General features: G+C 48.0%; 1 protein-coding gene across 4 annotated transcripts; it reads right to left on the bottom strand.

Annotated features, from left to right (window-relative positions):
* Positions 1-2,560: 2,560 nt before the first annotated feature.
* CALCOCO1 (calcium binding and coiled-coil domain 1) lies at positions 2,561-16,531 on the bottom strand. Of its 4 annotated transcripts, XM_054591007.1 has the most exons (16): positions 16,457-16,531; positions 13,962-14,141; positions 13,523-13,625; positions 12,557-12,747; positions 10,932-11,090; positions 10,429-10,577; positions 9,548-9,638; positions 7,569-7,724; positions 7,110-7,364; positions 6,530-6,655; positions 5,976-6,071; positions 5,508-5,616; positions 5,078-5,277; positions 4,580-4,686; positions 3,971-4,032; positions 3,448-3,578 (listed from the first exon to the last, which is right to left on the bottom strand). In XM_054591007.1, exons 2-15 carry the CDS (start codon positions 14,115-14,117, stop codon positions 3,990-3,992), a joined length of 1,941 nt encoding a protein of 646 aa, XP_054446982.1. In that variant the 5' UTR covers positions 14,118-14,141; positions 16,457-16,531; the 3' UTR covers positions 3,448-3,578; positions 3,971-3,989. The 4 variants fall into 4 exon arrangements, with proteins under 4 accessions (XP_054446980.1, XP_054446981.1, XP_054446983.1 ...); XM_054591005.1 differs by lacking the exon at positions 3,971-4,032 and having other exon boundaries at positions 2,561-3,578; XM_054591006.1 differs by lacking the exon at positions 3,971-4,032 and having other exon boundaries at positions 2,561-3,578; positions 16,485-16,502.
* Between the last annotated feature and the right edge of the window lie 1,154 nt (positions 16,532-17,685).

The raw sequence follows: 17,685 nt of genomic DNA, 5'->3' as shown, positions 1-17,685 counted from the left end.
ATGAATACTTGTTGAGTGAATGTATGAGTAAACGTCTGTTAGTCTGTCTTTCCAGTCTCACTTCACACACTGTGTATGATGCTTACTCTGCAGCCCTGCTTGAGTGTTTAGATTTCTGAGCAAGTTATGCTTTTGCTCATTTTGTTCCTTTTGTCTGCACATGCTTGGCTTACAACTACTTATTCTTTATTGTTCAGCTCCCATATTGTGACCCATGGGAAACTTTGCAACTTGTAAACATGATGTAGTATGTTTTTACAAAGTGCTTTCTGTGGTATCTTAGAGGATAACTGAAGGAAGTCAAGTAGGACTTCATGGAGGAGGTGCACTTCGAGCTGAGGGAAAAGAACATGTTCAGAGGCATGCCAAAGCAGCACCTATTTCTGTGGAATGGTTCTGTAAAACTGGAGTCCAGGGTTCCTTAGGATAGGATGGGAAACGGAAAGTGGGACCAGCTAATGCAGACCCTGACTGGCACACTCAACAGTCTGTTCTTCATATTCCTATAGGTAACAGGCAGCCATTGAGGTTCTGTAACAAGGGAATGATGTTTGGATTCACTCATCTCCTACCAAATATTGACACCCATGTTCCTTTTTGCTGCTTTGTGGTCTGACTTTTCCTCTCACAACAGGCTCTCAAGCCCATTCAGGTCCATCAACTTCTGCATGGATGTTGGGAAGCGGGAAAGATGATTAATTACAGAAGGGAAATGAGTAGAAAGACTGAGTTGCTGAATACCACACAGCAAGTAGGAAAAAGAACTCAAATTGGAACCCAGGTATCTTCCCTCCCTGCCCAATGCAGTCAATTACCCTTCCCTGAGCTCTGTGTGTCAGTGGCCAGTCTGGATTCCGGGGTAGGCAAGAGACATGGCTCTAAACTTCTGCGAAACTCCCAGCCTGAAGGTGCAGATTGCACATCAGGAGACATGGAAAAGACAGAGAAAGGAGCAGCTGGGGCTTTAAATATCTGGGTGGAGGGGTCTGATGAGGAACTGGGACAGGGCTTCATGGAGGAGAGAAGCATGGAGAAGGTTTAGGTAGGTGAGGCAGAACTGGGCTGGGGAGAAGGAAAGGGGGTGAGAATAGCCCATGTCGAGTTTTGGAGGTGGGAAAGAATGAAATCTAGGCTGCGGTCTTCCTCAGCACTTTTAGTTTGGCAGCCTCTGTGTCAATGGCCTTGTGCAGCTACCCATGCGGCTCCTGTGGGTGTGTGTGCCTTGGCAGGGGCTGTGGGGTGGGAGAAGGGGCCCTGGGTTTGTTTCTGTCTTTCTTCCTCCTCTTTTGCCCTAGGGGGCCAGCTTTCTGGAAGCCAGGATATCTGGGTTCCAGATTCTTCCCTCCCTAACCTCCCCCAGACATAAATCACAAGTGATTTCATTAAATGCACCTCCTGCTGGGGATGTTGGCTCATAATTCCTCTCTGATTAACCCCCACTACCCCAGTAAGTTTATAGGCCACGAGTGGGAGGGGGTACAGGGGAGGGGAAAAGGAGGGATGGGGGAATCCCGGGCAGGTGATGGATGCTTCTGTCAGCCCAGCTCGTATTTATTAATAGTCTTAATACGGGAAGCAATAAAGGAAGAGAGGGATTCTATTAATTAAATCATTGTTATAATTAACTTTCATTAAAGGAGGATCGATAAAGAGGAGTTGAGATGGAGAGAGGAGAGATCCATTATCTCTAATTTCCTTGGAAGGGATTCAGGGAACGAGATGAGGTTGCTAGGAGACAGCGATGTGAGGAAAGAAGGCAGGCTGTAAGATGTCATCCAGGTGGGGCTGGAAGGGGGTCGATGGGAGGGTTTCAGGTGGATAGAGGGAATGGTGGGGTGGCAGTGGCCCACCCAGGGCCCCTGAAGGGAAAAAAGGGTGGGTGATAGCGGCGCTACTGGGATGGTGAACAAGGGGGCTGTAGTCATGTGTACTGGGCACTCCTGAGAGCCTTGGTGAGCATGCAGGTCCTTAATAAATGCTTTATGATGCTGTGTCTGTCTAGCCTGTGAAGCTGGTTAGAGTGGATGAATGTGTTTTCGTGACTGAGGAGTCAGAGTGTGTGCATGGTTTGTGAGGATGGCAACAGGAGAAAGGGAGGCAGAGATGGGAAGAATGTCAAATAGTCTTTAGAAGTATGGGGTTTAGGGCATTTTTTATAAAGTGGATATGCAAAGGTGCGTACTTTTGACAGGAGTAATGCCTGTCCTTTGGCCCAAGGCACAGTGATGGCTGCTATAGAGGGTGAAGATCTGAGTGGTGGAAACCTCCCCTGCCTTCTAAGGCATGCACTTTGACCCTCTACCTTGAGTCCCACCCTGAGACTAAACCCCAAGACGTTGACCCAGTTTGCTCCCTCCCCCACCGCAGTATTCCCCAAGCCAGGCCTCCACGCGAGACAAAGACTCCTCCCTTCCCCTCTTCCCACTTGGTGGCCAGCACAGCAGGAGGCATAATGGGATAATGCCACCTGGAGCCCCCTCCCTCCCTTGCCCCTCCATCAAGGTCTAAGAGCTCGGTGTCTGGATGTTTTTTGCTCTAGTCACACCTCATAATAAGAACATTTTATTAGAAGAGTCATACATACCATATAAATATATTTGTCCAAACTACAGGTGGGGAAGGGATATTGGGGGAAAGCTCTTATTGCTATAGGGAAACCTGGAAAGGGTAGAAAGGCTTGGAAATGGGGAACCTGGGACCATTTGTTCCCCTATCCCTCACAGAAGGCACAATGCATTATTTCTTTCCATGTGAGGACACTGAAGGGTGATGGCAGTGAGGGGCAGGAGAGAGAATACAGAACACCTCAAAAATACAAAAGAAACCTCCAAACTTATTATCTAATGTTATGGAAAAAGCCTGGGTTGCGATGCAGAAGGCAATGGGAGGGCAGTAAGAGAAAGCAATGAAATGCAGAACTGGGGCCTGAGGAAGTCAAAATGTCCATGCTGCTGCCTCAATGCAGACCCCAGAAGAAACTCAGGGGAAAAAATGCAGACCCCAAATAAGAGAGGGAATTGGCGTTGGGGTATTAGACTGCGCGCACGCATGCAATGGTGGTGGCTGGTGTGACAGACAGAAGCAGCCAGGGCTGGGAGGGGCTGACTCTATTCCCCTTGGGGAAGGCCTCCTCCATCCCGGTTCCTCCAAAACCGCTGTCAAGGGGTAAATTCAGCCACTGCTTCCATGAAGGACCCCTGCCTGGACAAAAGAGCTGGGAAGGAGAGGACGAGGTTGGAGGGCTTGGGATAAAAATGGCACACAGGAGCGGTTCGTAGGGAACAGAACATCATGGAGCCCATTGTGTTGGAAAAGAGGCATGGGACCTAAATGTGTGACTATGCATGAGTGTGTACGTGTGTTAAGTGTGTGTTTGTGCTTGTACTAGGGAGAGGTGAGATCACTCAAAGGTGAAGGGGTCCTGGGTGCTGAAGAAGAAGTGTCCATCCATGTGGTCCTCCAGGGCATCCTTATCACTCTCAGCTGGGAAGCGCTCCTTACAAATAGGGCACTCCTTCCATGGTGGGGTTGCAGGGCCTCCAGTGCTGGGCTCTGACAAGGGACCCACTGCAAAGCCACTAAAGAGAAACAGAAGGGAAAGGAGGGAGTCATTGTGCTCTGTTGCCTTCTTCACTTGCAGACCTCAGGTAGAGGGAACCATGCACCCAAGTCCCTGGATTCCTCTGTCCCTAATATAGCATCCTGGAAGTTCTGTCTCTTAGCTTCTTCCTCAGCATCTTTCTCCCTACAATGCTGGAGGCCTTAGTTTCCCAGATCCCTGTGGCCTCCTTCTTTAGTCCCTCCTGGTCCCTATAGTGCAGAGCCCATCCCCCAACCTCCTGCTCTCCTCCCTCCATCTCTGTCTGCTGCCTAATGAGGCTGAAAATGAGTCTGACATCGTCCTTCATCTTCCTGCTCCAGCCAAGAAAGATGACAGTATCACCCCCACCCTGCCCTGAGCCCATCTCACATCCAGGCAAAGCTGGGGACTAGGTGATAAAATCTCTCTTCCCTCTGCCTTCCCCTCTTGACCTGCAGAAGAAAAGGAAGGCACAGAGGGCAATCTGATACCTGAACCTCCCACCCCTGGGGCTTCCCCACTCTAAGGGTCCCCCAAGGAAGTCAGGAAAGACAGCATCTCAGGGTGGCCAGATGGATGCTGGATCCCAGTCTCCTCTCCGTTTTTGTCCCTGGGGGCTTGGTCGCCTACTTCCCTTCCTCCCCCAATGAGCTAGGTACCTACCTGGTAGCTGGGGAAGGGGTAGGGGCAGGAGAGAGGGGGTGCAAGACAATTTGGGCTCCACGGAAGATGGTGCTAGAACAACACAGAAGCCAGTTAAAGGCAGGGTTTCTGAGTGCACGTGTGTTGATAAGCCGAGGGAGGGGATAACCTAAAGGCACCTGGGATTTAGGGTGGTGGGTAATTTTGCGTCAATCACAAAAGGAGACCTATGTCTCCTTTTCTTGGCTAGGGCCAAGAAGAGATAGGTTGCAGGAAGGGCAGAGACACTGTTCGCCTGGATACCTTTTCTGCTGGCATCTTCCCACCTCCCTCCTGTCCTCCCCTTTTTGTGCTCACCTGGCCATGTCATAGAAGGCATTGCCCAGTTCAGGAAGCAGCAGGTTGGCCTCTTCACCCCCACTCTGCACAGCTGCCATCAGGACTGACTTCTCATCTTCAGCCTCCTGGGCACCGAAGAGATAGGTGGGTTTTGGGGTAGTATTCAGAGATGGGGGAGTAGCATGTTGGGACAGGAAAAGGAAGGGCAGTCCAGGTGGAATGGGGAACAGAGGGCTATAGTAAGAGTAGGGGCAGGAACAGTGTTTTGAAGGGAATTGGTGGAAAGGAAGAGAGTATGGGGAATAAGGGTGAGCAGTAGTGAGGCTGTTGGATCAGACTGGGTTTTGGGGAAGTGTCCATTGGGTGGCTCTGAAGAGAGGTTGGGCCTGCCTCCTCTCTCCCAAGGAAAAATGAGAGCCTCATATGTCTAAGTCTTTCTGCTCTGGAGACTGGACCACTTGAGCTTGGCCCTACCCCTTCCTCCCTGCCCCTGCTCGGTCTTTCCTCAGTGCTCACCGAGTCAGAGCTACTGTCCTCAGCTGGCCCTGAGAGGTGGGGAGCAATGGGAGCTGGTTGGCTGATGACGACTAGGGGAGAAGCCTCTCGTGGCCCGGCAGGAGAGGAGCCTGGGTCTCCATGCTCACACAGGCCATAGGGTGGGAGCCTCATGTCTTCTGGAGACTCATCCTCTGAGTCTGTCAGAGCTGCTGGGCAGCCTGTAGGAGCGAGTAGGCAAAGAAAAAAGAATATGTTGTTAGAGGGATGGATCTGGCTCTGACTCCTTTGGATAAAGGATACAGTTAAATTAGACAGAGGCCAGAGTCTGGGAAGTAAAAAGGCAAAACACAGAAGGCAGAGGCAGCTCCCAGAGGGGTCACATGGAGCTTTTCCCAAAAGGAAAAGGCAGGGCGGGAAAGAGGTGTCACAAGATTGGGGGTGTACAGACTCAGCCCTGCAGCTGCCTCCTCATCCTCCGTGGCAGCGTCCTCATTCCACTTCTCATCTGCCACTTTCTCAAGGCGGGCCTCCAGCTTTCTCATGTACTCTAGCAGTTCCTGGTGTTGGGGAGGAAAGACGTGCAAGTGGCTGGGAAGATGCCGACCTGGCTGACCTATAGAACCTTCTCATATTCAAGATGAACTCCGAGCTCCTGAGAATTCGACACTTCACCAAAGGTGGAGCAGCCTGAGATAGATCCTCACCTCCCCCTCCCAAGGGCCCTCCTTCATCCCCTACATTCCTCCCTTCCGCCAGCAATCATCCCATCCTGCCAAATCAGCTGATCATAGTCCCAGTTTTAGCCTCTGGGCCCTCATAGAGATACCAGTTTCTAATCCAAGAGATGACAAGAAGCCACAACGTTTCTAGCCCTCAGTTCTGGTGACCATAGGGGCCCCGAGTTACAGGCTCTTACCTGCTTCTCTTCCTGCAGTTGCTCCTTTTCCTTCTGGAGCACACGCAAGGCTGACCGCAGCTCTGTCAGCTCTCGCTTACTCTCTGACAACTGCACCTGAGGAAAAAGGGCCAAATAGAATTCGGAGCCTAGAATGTACCTCAAAAAACCTGGACGCTGGGACCTCACCCCAACAATCTAGAATCATGTCTCTCTGTGCCTTCCTTCTTCCCTTGCCCCAACACTTTTCCATGAGCCCCTTTTCTTGCCACAGGAAATTCAGTCTCTGCTTCTTGAGTGTGTACCTGGATGACCTGGGCTAGGCTTCTGGGGCATAGCAGGGGCACTCTATAATTATTTTAAGTCATCACTACTAGGCCCAGAATGTGTGCCCTGAGAGCAGAAAAGGACACTGTATATTTCAAATCAATGAGTCCTGGGAGGTGTGCAAGTGAGAATGCCACCAACATGTAAGTGAGCATCATACACTTCTGAGCTCACACTTCAGAGAGAGGGAAGGGCACTGGCCTTACGAGGCTATAGGACCAGGGCTCACGGGTCGCTGGGTGCCTTACCAGGCTAGAATCCTTTTCCTGCGCCAGTTCAGTCTTGAGCACTTGATTCTGGGTCCTCTCCTCCTGAACTGCCTTTTCTAGCCGAAGTATCTCTGCACTCAGCTTCAGGATCTTGTCCTTCTCTGTCTGGGAGTTGGCCAGAAGGGAAAATGGGAGGGTGAGGGAAAAGGGACGCCATTGGCAATGTCACCATCCCTCACTGTGATACTTTATTTAACTCAATCTTTTGGGAGCAATTTCCCCTTCTTGCCTTCCTCATTCCCCCTAACCTGTGAATGAAGGAAGGGGCCTGAAGGCAAGGCATCTTGCTAGTGGTCAGTAATGGGCAGTAATGGTGCCTAGGACGGTAAATGTTTCTGAATCAAGATGGTAACCAAGGAAGCTGCTATGGAGATCAGGGTTGGGAACACTCTATTTAGGGATGGGTCTGCCTGGACATGAAGTGTTCCTCCCTTACAGCCCCTCCCTACCCCTAAGTTCTGAGGTTTCCATTCCTCCCTTTCTCTCCTCCTAGGAGATCTGACCACACGGAGGAGGGGGGCAGTGGCCGTGTGCCTGCCAGGTCCCCCCAACCCTCTACCTCAATACTCTGCTGCATCCCTGCCCGCTCCTTGCTCCACTGGCTTTTTTCCTCCTTCAAGTGCAGACTGAGCTCAGCCAGCCTGCCATTGACTCCAGCCACTTCCAGGCGGCTGCGGTGTAGCTCGGCTATGGTGCGGTCCCTGGCTCCAGCTGCGCTGGCCAACTCCTCCCCAAGAAGGGCAGCTTTTTGCTGGCTTGAGGCTGCAAGCTCCTGGGCCCCTCGAAGCTGTTCCTTCAGGGGCTCCAGCTCAGCCTCAGAAGAAAGGAAGAGATGGAGATTAGGGCTCCCAGTGAGTCACTATGAACCGAGAAGGTAGTAACCAGACTCCCTCCTCCCCACACTGCCTTAGGACTCAGGATTGGGTTGTTCAGTCTTTAGTCATGTCTTTCCTCAGACTTTTCTACAATTAGTCCTTGGAACTTTCTCTACTTCTTGTTGCCTAAGGGCTTCACTCACCAGCCGCTGCTGAGCCTGGCCTAGGGTGTCCTTCATCTGAGCCACCTTGTCTTTCAGACGCTGGGTCTGAGCACCCTGCTCCTCCTGCCGGCCCTTGGCCTCCTGCAGCTCCAAATTCAAGCGACGATTCTCCTGTTGTGCCATTTGAAGTTCAGCCTGACAGAGGTGGAGAGTAGGTAAGGAAAGTGGTATGTGTATTTGGGGTGGCTGGAGAGGTGAACCATTGTGATAAGAGAGGTCAAGGTTCCACTTCTCAGATTTAACACAAACTCAAGCATTCAGCTCTTGCCAGCCATTCTTGGGACTCTCAGCTCAAAGCAACTCAATCCTGAACATCCAGTCTCCAGCTCCCAAAGTGAGATATCCAGGGTCACAACCTGGGTCTTACATAAATCCAGATAATCCCATGTCCCATTTCTGCTTCCCCACTTTTTCTTTTTTAAATACTTTATTTAAGACAGAGGGAAAGGGAGGGAGAGAGGGAGAGAAACATCAGTGTATGATTGCTTCTTGCATATCCCCTACTGGGGACCTGGCTTGCAACCCAGGCATGTTGCCCTGACTGGGAATTGAACTGGCAACCCTTTGGTTCTCAGACCTGGTGGTCAATCCCCTGAGCCACACTGGGCAGGGCTCCACTTTTTCTTTTAAGTCAAAACTCAGTCTAGGTGTCTTCCAGGCCCTGAAAACTCAGTATATTCTACTTCCCATTCTACTCTAGGTCTTTCCACTTTTTTTTTCTGTCCATGGTTCAAACTAATTCCCAAGTCATTCAAGCTGGATACCTTGATGCCATGTTTGACTCTGTTTTCTCCCTAGCACCCTACAGAAAAGCCTATTGTTTCTCCATCCTCTATTTTGTTCACAGCTATTTTCTCTTTTCTACTATTGCCACAATCAGGTTAGCTCAGGCTCTGGTCATTTCTTGCCTGGACTACTGAAAAAACCTTACAATTAGCTCATTCCCCCACAAGGCAATCAGATTAATCTTCTTTGAGTACACATCCCCTACTTGAAAATCATCAGTGCCTCTCACTGCTTACAGAATAAAGGTTAAACTCAAGACTGTCTACAATCTGACCAGGGCTTATCTCAAACTCTTGACCCACACATTCAGCTGCCCTAAGTGTTCTGGACTCTAAGCCTTTGCTTATGTTTTCATCTGTTCCTAGAATGGTCTCCCTTTACTTCTGTCTACTCAAATTCTACCTATTCTTCACTGCTGAGCAAGTTTTCAAACAATTTCCCACAGAAGCTAGGATTCTGAGGAAGCTATTTAGAGATTCTGCAAATACTGATATAAACTTCAAATATGTAAAAATTATGTGCAAAATGCACAAACTCACAGGGTTAACACACTGGAGATCAAAACTGTTATCAATTTGCACCTACTTGTGTATGACTCAAGGTGTTCTCAATATTGTACAACTAAAACAAAATACAGAACTACATTAGTCGTTCTAACGAGGCTGACAGAACAGTCATCCATAACCTCCAATTTCAAAGTGCGGTAGCCACCAAAATTACCTAATTGCTTTCATTACCTTATATGTAAATGCTCTACATTTGAACTTATAAAAATAAATTTATAATAAAATATTGCTTTTATTTATTCAGTGAGGATCCACTTAAGATGTAAAACTTTGCTGGAGGATAGCGCAGAAAGGGTTCTGCTGCTAAAGAAGTTTAGAAATACTAAGCTAGTTTATGCCCCACTTTTAAAAGTCCTGTCTAATGTCCCTAACAAGATGCGCTCCCATTCACCTCTGTGGAATATCGTAATGTTATTACACTTCTCTGTTGATACCTGTTATATCCCCTTTGACTAATCCTGATTTATATGTATGACTTAATGTTCCCTAGGAGAGTATATACAATGTTTCTTCATATTTTTATCCCCTTTTGTGCCCAGCACTCAGAAGGGACTCAATAAACACTGGATGAACAATTGAGAAAATAAACGAACCCTGAGCCCTTACCTCGCTTTGCTCCTTGTCTGCTTGCACTTCCTTTAGTTGCCCAAGAAGCTTCTCTTGTTCCCGAGTTAGGGCCTTTACTGTGTCTCTAACCCTGTAAATGGGGGGACGGAATGTCGGATAACTGACTGGTCACCAGAGAATGCATGAAAGGCTTGAACTCCGTATTGTGCTCTTCTACCAGTGTTCCTCGAGGCCCAGACCTCCACTTCTCTCTGGGATGTGCAAATTCCAAAGCCAGGTTCTAAGCCCCAAGTACCCAGAACTCCAGGGGTCCAAATCAGGGCCAAAAGGTGGAAGTTATAGGATGGTAGCTTGGATCAACACAAGAGATATAAAAATGACAGCTGTCTGATAGTGCAATGACAGGCTGCCTTCTGAGGTGGTGATCTTCCCTTGCGTACCTTCTTACATACCCTACATACATTTCTCCCAATGTTAAAAATCAATGGTTTATTCTTTTTTCAGGGGAGAGTTTTCACAACATTCATGGATCACCAGTTCTAACATTTCCTAATAGTTAAAACAAAGTCTAATCTTATTCCTTGCTGTGGTAAAATCTGAAATCCATCCTCTCTTATCTTGTGTTGACTATTCTATCCATTCTCTTTTTTCAAGTCCTCTTCTCCTAGCTCCTGCTTAGCATTTGCTCCACATTAAACGTGTAACTGCAATTACTTCTGAAGGTGAGAAATACAGAGTAAGGAATGAGAGTGAGGGAAGAAAACAATATCCTCAGTAATTGAAACACCCTAAATGAGGTTGAGAAAGGAAAGAGAAACCACCTGAGATAGAGAGCAGGCTTGCCTGCCTGAAACAGGAGGCTGGAGTTCCAGGGTCACCGGAAATGACGGGAAGTAATGTGGTAGAGGAGGTCCCCTCACCTGTCCAGCTCAACCTCCTTTGTCAGCACTTTCTCACTGATGATCTGGATGTCATCTTCCAGTTCCAAGATGTGTGCCACGTGGTCTCCCTGTTGCCGGCTCAAGATATCCCTCTCTTCTGTGAGTTCCCCATGGGACCGGGAAAGCCCCTGCAATTAAGTTTCCCCAGAAGAAGCTGAGACTCATCTCAAAGACTGGAGCAAAGGCTTCGGAGGAGCATACCAGAGTTTGTTCCCACCCCCATGCCTAGTAACCTTCCTTGAAAAAGAAACTAAGAGAAAATTCCCTTAACAGTGAATACAGCCATCTCCACCCTAGCTCAGCATACAAATCTGAGACATGTTTATCATATTAAGTTTAATCCTGCTTGTTAAACCTTAAACCTACTTCTTTGATGTCAGAACCATCTTAAACACCCACTAACATCTCCCCTTCCCCCCTTCACTGGGTTCAGATTTTGGGTGAGCGGCCAGGCCCCGTCCCGCCCCCAGCCCAAATCCCACCTTGTATTGCTCTGTCAGCTCTGCGTGTTCTTGCCTGGCAGTTGCCAGAGCTGTTTCGAGCTCCTGTACTCGGCTCCTCAGCTCTGTGACCTGCCCCTCCAGCTGCAGTTTCAGCTGCATCAGGTCATTCCTCTCTTGCTGGCTCTCATCCAGCTGATTCTACAGGGGGCAGAATAAGAAGGGGGTGTCATTGTGAAGCACCCATTCCAAGGTCCATTGCCAACACTCTGCAGATGCATTTCAGGGTTGGGAAGTTACATCAGCAACAGGATACAAAGAAGTGAGCTGGTGTGCTACTGAAGCTAGCCTACCACCCACCAGACACCAGCTCCTGGAACACTTAACTGCCCAGTCCTCTTTTACGTCTTCCTGCTGGCAGGCTGACCCCTCCTTGGCTTGGCAACTGCAGGACTCCCTCGTCTGGTAGAAGTCTTTCTCAATCACATAGACAAAAAGAGATTTCTCCCCTAATTTTAACATACTGGCTCTGGAGTCAGACACTGGGTTTAAATCTCTAATACAATTTTTATGAGCTATATAACTCTGAACAAGTGACTAAACTTCTCTGAATCTCTGTGTCCTCATCTGTGAAGCGATCCCTTAGTGTGGGTTGGTCTAAGATAATTGTAATGATGAATGTAAAAACAGAACATGGTGTAGGAGCTTACACATTTCTGACTAATGTTAAGATATAAACATCTTCTTTCTATTCTTGTGTTCATACCATGTGTTTAGAGGGTTCTAGAGTGCTGGAGTTTATCTAAATCAAAGACAATCTACGCATTCTCTTCTTCTAAACCTTCCTCGGGCCTGTCTTCTGGTCTGGGGACTGTACTTCCTCCCCATGTAGCCTTAGTCTTTATCTTTCTTCAGGAAGTCTTCCTTGCTAACATCTGCCTTTACTCCTCAATTCTTCTCTATTTTGTCCAATAGAAAAGTAATACAAGCCACAAATATAATTTAAAATTTTCTAGTAGACACTTAACAAAAGTACTAATAAGAAACACGTGAAATTAATTTCAACAATATTTTATCTAACTCAGTCTATCCAAAACATTATTTCAAAATGTTATCAATATAAAAAATTATGTAAATCTTTTACACTTTTTTTTTTTAATAGTAGGTCTTCAGAATCTGGTAAGTAGTTTACTCACACAGTATATTTCAATTTGAACCAGTCACACTTCAGGTGCTCAAGAGCCACATGTGGGTAGTGCCTCCAGTATCTGATGGTGCAAGTTTAGGGCCACACCTATCTGTCTTCACTCCTCACCTGTCCTGGAAGTGGGTCTCATCCTCCTCAGGTCAATTATTTCCCTGGAGTGGCCTCCCTCTACCCTTTGCATCTTCTTCTAGGGTCTAGAGCAGGATGTAACACTTGAAAAAGGAACACTCAAAAAGTTCTTATGAAATCTTCAGTAATGTTGGTTTGTGGAGGCTTGCTTCCCTGCCCTACATGTTTGTCTCTCTCTAGGTTAGACTGAGACTTTCTTGAAGGTAAGACTTTGTGTAAGTCCCAGTGAGGTCTCCAGTTGAAGCTACAGCTGAGGGGAGGGTACAGTGGGAAGGGGCCCCTTGCAATGCTTTCCTCCCACTCCTGTGCCCAGGAGCAGCTCTGTTCTCACCTGCAGCACAGTTGCCTTGGGGACAACCAGCAGGATGTCAGAGCCACCATCAGTCTCCTCGAGAGTCACCAGTTCATCCATGGGCCTTGGCTCTCGGAACTGAAAAGGGGGGCTCTGCCCACACACCCGGCCCTGGCGATTCACGTATCGGAACTGGTAGAGCTGGGCTCCCGGTTTGGGCAGGTAGCTGGCTGTGGGGAGAAGAATGGACCCAGGAGCCCAGTATGATCCCAGGCCCTCCAGTGCTCAGCTGGTCCCCTCAGGGTACTTTACTATCCGCTCTCTTTGACTCTGGCCCTTGCTCACCATATTCCATTTTCTCTCCTCTCCACCTTCCATAGACTATTTCTGTTCCTTGGGATACTCTTCTCCCTCCTTTATGCCTGCTCTTTTCCTTCTTCTCTTTTTTAATCCTGTCCTCTTCAGTAATAATGATGATCATGATGATGATGATGATAGTTACTATTTATTGTGTGCCCACCATATATGAGGCACTGTGCTAACTATATCATTCCCTATATCATTTAAAATCCTTTTACTGTCCCTATAAACCAGGTATCCGTATCCCCTTTTAATGTTAAGGTAACAGACACACAGAGGTTTAGTAATTTGCCCAGTGTCAAACAGATTATAAGGATTAGAGCTGGTATTTGAACCCAGGTCTCTCAGAATCTAATGACCACCTTCTTCTCAAAATATGACACCACCTTTCCCTCTTCCTTACCCCCTAGTTCCTCCTTCTTTTGAAAGGAGGTGGGATTAGTTGCACTCTAAAGTTTCTTCCACCTCTTAATCTTTGATTCTGTGATAACCCCATGTCTGCTGAGCCTGTTAGATATATTTCTTATTTTATTTACTTGCACTTATTTTTCCTTGTTCTCTGTGCCTTTTACGTTTCTGCGCTTTCTTTTTCCAAACCTCTGTTCCTTTGACTTCTCCCTCCTGGTTCTCTATCTCCCCTTGTACCTTGGAACTGGACACTAGCATGGACAGGGGAACCATCAGCGGCACTTTCAGGCACCGAAGACCACACAAATGTGTGGTAATCCCGAACACAGGCAGCCTCCACCTGTGAAAGTCCAAGAAGAGAGAGGGGTATGGTGATAGAACTACCAGCTGTAGATGGTAGAAAGGACTGAGGAATTGAATGGGAGGAGAGATAGGATGGTGTTAGTGTCAAGGATAATGAGAGACAGGAAAGTGGCGGGACACTAATGTGTTAAAAGAGAGCAAGGCTAAGATGCAGAGAAGATAAGCCTTGCTTGTATAGTTGGCCTCTGCAATGTGTGACATCTTTTCCCCTTCTTTATCAACATGACGTTGACAATACAAGAACCCCACCATTCTCCTTATTCCAACCAACACATGGCACATAAATCTGAGCCCAAAGGGGTTCCAGGTATACCTTGAAGATGCCAATCCAGTCACTGGCACTGGGCACGGTGCCTGGGGGAAGGGTATAATGACACTCCACCTTGGTGTTGGGGATGTAGGTCCGGGCCACATTCAGAAAGCTGACTCCACCCCGAGATGGTGCCCGGCTTACTGACGATTCTTCCATTCTTCCCTTTAAGTATGTGCCCTCCTATGAAACAAAGGGTTAATATCCTAAAGTCTCTCCACTTCATTTTTCCTCCTCAGCTCCCCCTCCCTCTACCCACAACCACTGCCACCATACCTGGAGATGAAAGTCATGTTTAGTAGCCAGTCCCTGAGGGTTACAGGACCCTTTTAAAGGTGTCAATCTTAGTCTGCAGGACATAAGTCTGGCCTTCCATGTCACTACCAGTCCTGTCTCACACTATATCCTCTCTAAGCCATAAACTCTTCCTAGAGTTAAGATCTCTAATTTCTGCTCCCTGTTCATTGCCCAACTAATCAATGGGGCAATGTATTCCAGTCTCTGTCCTCCTCAGTTCCTCCTTTTCCACCTCTTAACATCCTTGAGGATTCCAAATTCTTCAGCCTCCATGTCTACATCCCATTTCCCGTATCTTCTGTCTCTTAAATTAAAAAATCCAACTGAGGCTTTGGCTGGTGTGACTCAGTTAGTTGGGCATCATCCCACAAACCAAAGGGTCACAGGTTTGATTCCTGGTTGGGGCCTGTACTCAGGTTGAGGGTTTGTCACTGGTTGGAGCGCCTACAAAAGGCAACCAATCCATGTTTCTCTCCCACATCAATGTTTCTCTCCTTCTTTTTCTCCCTCCCTTCCCCTCTCTCTAATAAGTAAGTAAATAAGTAAATAAATAAAAAACCAACTCCCCCCCGCAAAAAAAAACCCATGTACTTGGGAGAGAATTAAAAAATAATCCAACTGAGGTGTGGGGCCCCCTCATTCTGAGCAGGTCTTTTTATTCCCTCCTGAGCTTGTCGACCCAACTGTACACAGGAATGACTGTGGCACCCGAAAACTGCAACTAATCTCTGAAAGTAATGCTTGCATCTACAGGGCTAAAATATGGCTGGGGCAGGGCAGTAGCCCAATCCTCAGGCTCCTGAGCTCACATTCTCTCCCCTTCTCTGAGCTGTCTAAATCCATGAGTTTAAAAACAAAAACAAACAAACAAAAAAAACCCTCCCACTCTCATCTAAGAGACAAAAGGAAAGGGACAATATAAGGAAATACAGGTTCTGTCCTCAACTTCATTATTCCAGGAAGTCAAGAATTCTGGAGGCGGCAGCTACAGGACAAGGGTGGAGTGAAACACTCAACAGGAACGTGGTGGTGTGGGGAGATGGAATGTGGGGGCCTGGAGCCAGGAAAGCCCCACCCCTGGGCAGAGGACAGACTGGAAGGTAGGAAGTAAGAAGCCCCAAGAGGAGAAAATGTACATTGAAGGCACACTATAGGATGAATAGAGAGGAAGAGGTGTCCCAAGTTAGGTGGGGAGAGGTAATAGGAAAATATGGGGGTGGGTTGAGGAAAGATAATAATAAGAATCAAGAGAGCTCCTCAGCCCAGGGCTGAGAGATGGCCCTCCTTATCCCTCCTCTCTAGCCCACAAATCTTCACCCCCTATCAGTCACAGCTGACTGCCTCGAATCAGCCATAGCCACTAGTCATGCGCACCCCTCCCCCAGACATCACAAACCCTCACCGGGCTGAAGTAAGGGGGCTAGGAACTTTAACAGGAGGAAAGGTGGGCCAGCTCTACAAAAGGAGGAACTTTTACTTCCAAAATAGAGACTAAATTGAGGAAAAGAGTTCTTTGGATTTTCATCTCTTAAAAATCCCTAGTTAAAACTAGTCCATATGTTTTCTCCAAATACAATTCTCTGGCTTTCCAAGGGGGAATAAATTATCCCAAAAATCTAAGCCTGGGAAATCCCAAATACTTGCCACAAATAACATCCCTAGCAGATGGAAACATTCCACAGGCCTGAAAGAGCTCTGGGCACCTAAGGTGTATGTGTATTGCCAGATCGAGGTGTCTGCATGTGGGGTACCATCACCCCACTCTGTAGGGCTATAAAGTTCCTTGACATTCTACACCTTGGAAGGTTTTCCCTCAGCGAGTCAACGTAGTAAGGGCCTTTGGATTGGTGAGGGCTGTGGAGGTGGTAAAGGGAAAAGGGAAGGTTTGGGAGGGCCAACTCTTACATGGGGGAGAATGAGCAAAGATTTCAGCCTCCCACCTCCAAAATCCCTTACGCGTATCAAGCATCTTACAGAAGGACAGAGAGGAAGGTGAGAACAGTGAGGGGGCACCGCTTTGATCAGCTGTCCCTTGAGACCAAAACTCCCAAAACAGTGGGGGTGGCTTCTCCAGTACGGAAAGTGTTAAAACCCAAACGCTCCTGCATGTCCTTTCTGCAGTCCCCTTAGCTCATCCTTTCACATACTGGAAAGTGGGGTGGCTCCCCATAAGATTCCCCAAATTAGGCCAAGTTTCTTACCCCACAGACGGATCAGCTGTTTCCTCACCTTTCACCAACAACAAAAACAGCACTCCGACACCGAGAGGGGCGGGAGAAGAGTGAGCGCGAGGACTTCTGGGGTTTGTGGTTCCTCCGTGGCCTTTTGCTGGTGAGTAGGCTTGGATCTAGGACTACACAACCCAAGGGGCTGTGCGCAAGGAGGGCGGAGTAGAGGGCGGTCGTGGAGGCGGCCTCACCACTGCGTCCTGGGCGACGTAGTTCTCACGTACAAGACAACAAACGAGGGTGTGGCCATCAAAGGACTTCACGGCCCAGGATTCCTTAGGAGAGGGCAGGCTGTATTAGTGGTCCTGCTGGTTTGTACCGTGTGTGGTTGAGGGGTGGGGAGGAGTTATGGCTTTAAAGCCCACTTTGTAATACTTTACAGTGGGCCGAACAAGTTCAGATACTTTGTCTCGTTTACTTTTACCAACAACCTGTGAGATAGATAGTATTGTTTTCCATACTCTACAGTGGAGGAAACTGAAGCTCAGGACGGTTAAGGAACTGGTTTAAAATATCAGTTATGAGATGGTAGAACACCAGGATTGTATGACTCCGTAAGTGCAGTGCTCTCGCCACTACCTCACAGCTGCCTGCCATTTTAGGGATGGAAACTAATAGCTGTGCTAGCGGTTTCTTCTTTGCTTCAGCCTTAGGGACAGCCCCTGTAAAAAGTACGTTTTGTTTTTTGTTTTTCCAACTTGAGGGTTTCAGTGCCGGGCAGGTCAATACTCACACTCCTGGACTGGGTTCCCCTAATGTGACCTCTGGGTTTAGGAAGAAGATCCATTGCCTGAGGGGGCGTAGGTGGGGGTTCGGGAGGAGGAAGGTGAAATAGAAGAATGAAGTTGGAAAGGGAGCCTGGCAGAAGGTACGCCTGGTCACGACTCACAAACAAGCCACTCACAGGGGCCAGTTTGCCCAAGCCGTTTAACTGGCTTAAATTAATCAGGATAACAATACATGTTGTTGCTCCTGTTTTTATTTAGGGAAGGTGAAAGAGTCGCACTTCTCCCACAACTCTAAGTCACATCGAAGACTTGGGCATCCTGCCCTCCTCCTGGTCCTGGACTCCCCAAGTAGTCTGAGCCATTTTAAATGTCCTCTCTTTTCATCTTCGTATTAGGGGATTGCAGTCTAAGGGTTGATGTGCCCTGCCTGGGTTCCTGCTTTTCCTAAGGTTTTTGTAGTATTTTGCTTTTATG

The sequence above is a fragment of the Pteronotus mesoamericanus genome, unplaced genomic scaffold (genome assembly GCF_021234165.1).
Source record: "Pteronotus mesoamericanus isolate MK-2021 breed Mesoamerican mustached bat unplaced genomic scaffold, CSHL_Meso_final scaffold_21, whole genome shotgun sequence".
In the NCBI taxonomy this organism is placed as follows: domain Eukaryota; kingdom Metazoa; phylum Chordata; class Mammalia; order Chiroptera; family Mormoopidae; genus Pteronotus; species Pteronotus mesoamericanus.
This window is presented reverse-complemented; position numbering and strand designations above follow the sequence as displayed.

Excerpts from the sequence above, each read along its gene's own strand:
- CALCOCO1 (XM_054591005.1), bottom strand. The coding sequence starts at position 14,117 with ATGGAAGAATCGTCAGTAAGCCGGGCACCATCTCGGGGTGGAGTCAGC. Across the intron at positions 12,748-13,522 it reads TGCTAGTGTCCAGTTCCAAG|CCAGCTACCTGCCCAAACCG; the intron begins GTACAAGGGGAG and ends TTCTCCCCACAG. Across the intron at positions 9,639-10,428 it reads AAGGAGGTTGAGCTGGACAG|GGTTAGAGACACAGTAAAGG; the intron begins GTGAGGGGACCT and ends CCCCATTTACAG.